This window comes from Tupaia chinensis, unplaced genomic scaffold, assembly GCF_000334495.1.
Source record: "Tupaia chinensis unplaced genomic scaffold, TupChi_1.0 Scaffold000622_1, whole genome shotgun sequence".
In the NCBI taxonomy this organism is placed as follows: Eukaryota; Metazoa; Chordata; class Mammalia; order Scandentia; family Tupaiidae; genus Tupaia; species Tupaia belangeri.
The window spans coordinates 7,093,475-7,098,706 of NW_006160142.1; the positions used below are offsets into that span (position 1 = coordinate 7,093,475).

At 33.4% G+C, this 5,232-nt stretch overlaps 1 protein-coding gene across 14 annotated transcripts in view; it reads right to left on the reverse strand.

Annotated features, from left to right (window-relative positions):
* Positions 1 to 5,232, reverse strand: part of CCDC88A (coiled-coil and HOOK domain protein 88A) — a 157,122-nt gene that overhangs the window by 56,692 nt on the left and 95,198 nt on the right. For 8 of the 14 annotated variants that reach the window (XR_001371182.1, XR_001371181.2, XM_014591800.1 and 5 more), the window contains 2 exons: positions 4,877 to 5,014; positions 2,339 to 3,044 (listed from right to left, as the gene is read on the reverse strand). Coding sequence is in view for 12 of the 14 variants with exons in the window: in XM_014591800.1 (XP_014447286.1) it covers positions 2,339 to 3,044; positions 4,877 to 5,014 (844 nt within the window). In the remaining 2 variants the exon portion in view is untranslated. Of the gene's footprint in view, positions 1 to 1,973; positions 3,045 to 4,876; positions 5,015 to 5,232 lie in introns of all 14 variants that reach the window. The other 6 variants (XM_014591799.2, XM_027775974.1, XM_027775973.1 and 3 more) reach the window with 1 other exon arrangement.

The window sequence follows — 5,232 nt, forward strand, 5'->3', positions numbered from 1 at the left end:
TGTGTGTGTGTGTGTGTGTGTGTGTGTGCATGCCCAAAATCCCAGGAGGAGAATGGATTGTGGTGTAGCTGACCCCTGGGGGTTAATTTCTCACTTTCCTCTTTCTGTCTCTGTCTCTTTCAGGCAAATGCATGTGCCCTATGGAAAAACCATAAAAAATAAAAAAATTAAATAGAAAGAAAGTCAAGATTATAATTACCAACATCCAGGAATACATATAATTTGAGCCAGGAAAGACAGAAAAATTGCTGTTGAACCTTGTCTTCATCATTAAAAACTACTACATTACATTAAACTGATTACTACTATATTAAAAACAATAAAATTCTAAAAGGTAATTTTTAATTTAACAGTGCCTTAACCACCATGCCACCTGCTGGTCTACTAATACCTTTTTAACCCTAATAGTAAAAACTAAAAGAGAAAAACTGTTCAAGTCTTTACTGTGACTATTCACCTGAGGTTTAAAAACTGGGGAGCATAACATACACGTTTATTTTTTGAAGGGCACATGCTCACTAGAGAGAGACAGAAAGATGGAGAGAGGGAAAAGGAAAAGGCAGCCCCTATGCCACATGATCCCCTCACAAAGTCTTTTCCTGCATTTCCCTATTTCGTTGGGATTTGAGGCACACACACGGATGCACCTGGCATGTTTTCAAGCCACAGGGTCCAAGATTCAAACTGTGCAGTCAGTCATGTGGGATCCTATTCCCTTAACCTGCAGGCCCATGGAACCAGCTTTCATTTAACCTTTAGTAATGAGCTAGAACTTCAGTGCCTATGTCTTCTTTTGAGTATATATGTGAGATACAACACTCCTCTCCTTTCCCAAACCCCCTCCCCTAGTGGAAGATGTGTAAGATATTGATCTGAAGAACTAGGTGATATTCTTAGCAGTTCAGGCATAAGAAACCTGATCTCACATCTGTTAGGTTACAGAACAGAAGAAATAATTAAAAAGCAATGCTTCTTTAGCAGAAATGCAGACTGTCCAGTGTAAATTTCTGACAGAATGCTCTAATTATCAAATCTCATATAGCAAAGAAATGAAAAAAGACAAACATGCTACCTTGTGATTTGCATCAACTATGTTTTACAGGCCATATTGCCAACCTACTATAAATTTCAGAATTCTTCTCAATATGCAGATTTAAGCAACAACTAAATCTGATCATCCAATGTTGACCCTTAATTTGAACCTAATTTGCACGCTTTGGCTTAGAGATCAAAATTTCTTGGGGGCTTTGGAGTCTGAAAGATCTGTATTTAAATCTGGTAATCCAACTGTGTCATTTATCCTGTGTGATCCTATATATTACTTCATGTTTCTGTGCCTGTTTTCTAATCTGAAAAATGGAGATAATACCTATAAAAGAACTGGCTGTAAAAAATTATATACATAGATGGAAAAACAACTATATGAAAGTCCTTAGTATTTGGCACATGGCATTCAATAAAAATAACTACCATACTTTCTGTGATATCTAGCACTAAGTAAGAGTCTTGATCAGTATTTCGAAATAAAAATTTGAAATTATGTAATAACATTACCACAAGAAAACCATATTACTACAAATTCTTTAAAAATACAATTTACATGTACCTCTTTAGTTAGAGTTAGAAACTTGGAAGCTTTGGGGGCCGCAGGTGGTGTGGTGGTTAAGGTGCTGGGTATTCCCACATGGCTGACCATGGTTCAAGTCTTGGACCTGGTGGCTTGCTTTCTCACTTTCCTTCTCTCTGTGTGTCTGTCTTTCTCTGGTCAAATTAAGATAAATGAATGAATAAATAAAATTAAATAAATGATTCTAAAAAAAAAAAGAAACTTGGAAACTTTTTTTAGTTCTAATTCCAAAATTCTATTGAACCGTAAAAAAATTCAAATTACTGTTGAATTCCAATAAAATTTAAAGAAATCTTGAGTTAGAATGTCAAAAATATATGACTTAAACTTAGATAAATATATTTACCTCACGTAATGTAACCAACGTTTTTATATCAATAGTTGCTCTTTTTACAAGTTCCTTGTTTTCTTTCTCTAATTCTTTCAAACGAACACAAGATTCCTTATATATACCAATTTCTTTGAATAGGGTTTTGTTTTCTTTTTCTAAATTTCCAATCTTCACATTATTTTCTTCTAGTGTGGTATCTTTTATTTCTGCTTGCTGTCGGAGTCTCTTATTTTCCTTCTCTAATTGTTTCTTATCCTTTTCAAGTTGAGAAGTCTCTTGCTCCAGTGATTTATTTTCTTTTTCTAGCTGTTCTAGTCTTTTGCTAGATATTTTTAATTCTTCTAGATTTTTTTGCAATGTTTGATTTTCCATCTCTAAATCTTGTAATTCACTCTCTAATTGCTGTATTTTTTTATTGCTGTTCTCTAGGGCCTTCTGCAGCCTTTGATTTTCTGTATCTAAACCCTGGTAGCTAACTTCCAAGCGTTCTGTTTTCTTGAAAGATGCTTTCATAAGTTCCAAACCCTTCTTAAGTTGCTCTTTTTCACTCTCCAGTTCTTTGTTTTCTAGTTGTAGCTGAGCCATTTTCATGCTTGCACACTTCAAAGATTCCACATTCCTTCGCAGTTCTAAGTTTTCCTCATCAAGTTGGGAATTCTCTTTTTCTAGGGATTCTAACTGAAAAGTGAGGTTTTTAAAGCTATCCAATGTTTTTTTTAATTTTCTATTTTCTCTCTCTAGATCTGAATTTTCTTGTTCTAAGGCCTCAATTTTTTCACAAGTAATTTTTAAATTGGTTATCTTTTTCTGTAACAATTCATTTTCTTTTTCGAGATGATGCAACTCATTTTCAAGTTCTTCTGCTCGTTCGCCTTTCTCTTTATAATGTTCCAATTCTTTTCTAATTTGTCTTTTTTCAAATTCAATCTTGCTTAGTTTGCTACTTGTTTCTTTATTAAATTCATGGAGAATTTTATTTTCTTTTTCAATGTCTTTGACCCTTGCTTCAGCACTTATCTGGGAACGCTGTCGTAAGGAAGACACTGTTTGATTAAGATGCTCGTTTTCTTGTTCCAATATTTTAATCTAATTTTTAAAAAGAAAAAATAAAATTAAAAACTATAATTGAACAAAAAATTAGTATTCTGAAGTACAGATTTTCATTTCCAAAAACTTAACAGGAAAAGGAAAATGTAATAGGGTCCTTCAATGATTACATTACTTTTAATTTTGACATAAATTTATTCATAGACCACTGTACTGCCAGGTTATTAAAGCTCCTGTCTTTAGGGAGTGCATAGTCCAAAGTAACAGGAGAGATATATTTACTATTCATTTCAGATTATTTGTAGTCACATGCTTCAAATTCAAATATGAATAAACGTGAGATACCTGTATATAAATCCTTGAAGACATAAAGTTTTACTTTCATTAAATAGTCTTTGCAATGCCTATATACAGTGAATAACCTCAGTAACCATGTGCTTTATTATCTTTGTTTATACATGGGTATAACAAGTGTATACATTTATCTTCAAAAAGAGATTTAATCAAGAAACATCAAAATAACAGTATCATGTGATACATTTGATAACTAATTCATCCAATTTATAGAATGGCCTAATATAAGGGTTATCAAAAATTAGTATATTAAATAATCTTGAGAAGCTTATAAAATAGCAGGTTGAGGAGCCAGCAGGTGGCATGGTAGTTAAGATGCTAGACTCCCACATGGCCAACTGTGGTTCAAATCCTCACTTTCCTTTCTCTCTGGTCAAATTGAATAATCTGCCAGGTTATTAAAGCTCCTGTCTTTAGGGAGTGCATAGTCCAAAGTAACAGGAGAGATATATTTACTATTCATTTCAGATTATTTGTAGTCACATGCTTCAAATTCAAATATGAATAAACGTGAGATACCTGTATATAAATCCTTGAAGACATAAAGTTTTACTTTCATTAAATAGTCTTTGCAATGCCTATATACAGTGAATAACCTCAGTAACCATGTGCTTTATTATCTTTGTTTATACATGGGTATAACAAGTGTATACATTCATCTTCAAAAAGAGATTTAATCAAGAAACATCAAAATAACAGTATCATGTGATACATTTGATAACTAATTCATCCAATTTATAGAATGGCCTAATATAAGGGTTATCAAAAATTAGTATATTAAATAATCTTGAGAAGCTTATAAAATAGCAGGTTGAGGAGCCAGCAGGTGGCATGGTAGTTAAGATGCTAGACTCCCACATGGCCAACTGTGGTTCAAATCCTCACTTTCCTTTCTCTCTGGTCAAATTGAATAATAATAATAAATAAAATAAAATAAAAAATTCTTCATTGAAAACAACAGCAGGTTGATGCTTAGGCTCAGAATTTTTGTTCTGTAGCTCCAGAGAAATCTACATTTCTACAAGTGGTCTGAGGAATTAGACAACATAAATTATTTTACTTCTAAAACACAGGAATTTCAAAATGGCAAGTCACTCAATCTATGCAGTTTTCCAGTTTCCTCAAATATAAAACTAGAATAACTAATAAACACTTGAAAACAAATTTCTAGTATCTGAGACGGTTGCTGCCACCACCTCCTCCCTCTGCAGAAGCATCACTGTACAGCTGCATTTCTCTCCAACTTCACTCGACGACTTTGGAATCTGTAGCCCTAATTCACAGATACTTGAAAGCACAGTCACTGCATTTTATTTTATGTTTCGTGATTATTAAGCACAGTAACAGTTTTAGTAATTACAGTCTCTTCAACTTTCTTAAAACTGAAATAGAAAATGAGGTAAAAGAAGTTATATTAAAATGTAAAAATTTCTATGAGTACTCTGTTTGCATATACTTTACCAAAAACTTTGGACAATAACACCTTAAGTATATTGTTTAATAAGAAATTTATGAACCTGTCTCTCTGAATTTTCTCTAAGTGTTTCAATTGTTTTTTCAAGCTGAGCTTTCTCCTTCATTAGATCCTTGCTTAAATTCTGACAATTCTGAAGACTCTGCTTTTCTTGAATAATTTCATTTTCAAGAATTTCAACCTAAAGAAATTAAATCACAAAAATAATATATTAGGTATTTAACCACAGCGGAAACAAGTCAAAACACTTTTTTTTTGAGAGATTTTTACTGTAGGGCGCGTGCGCTCGCCAGACAGACAGAGAGAGACATAGAGGCAGAAAGCGAGAAATCACCCCCCAGGGGGGATGGTCACGCCGCAATCCCTTCTCCTCCATTCTCCTCTCGGGATCTTGGGCAC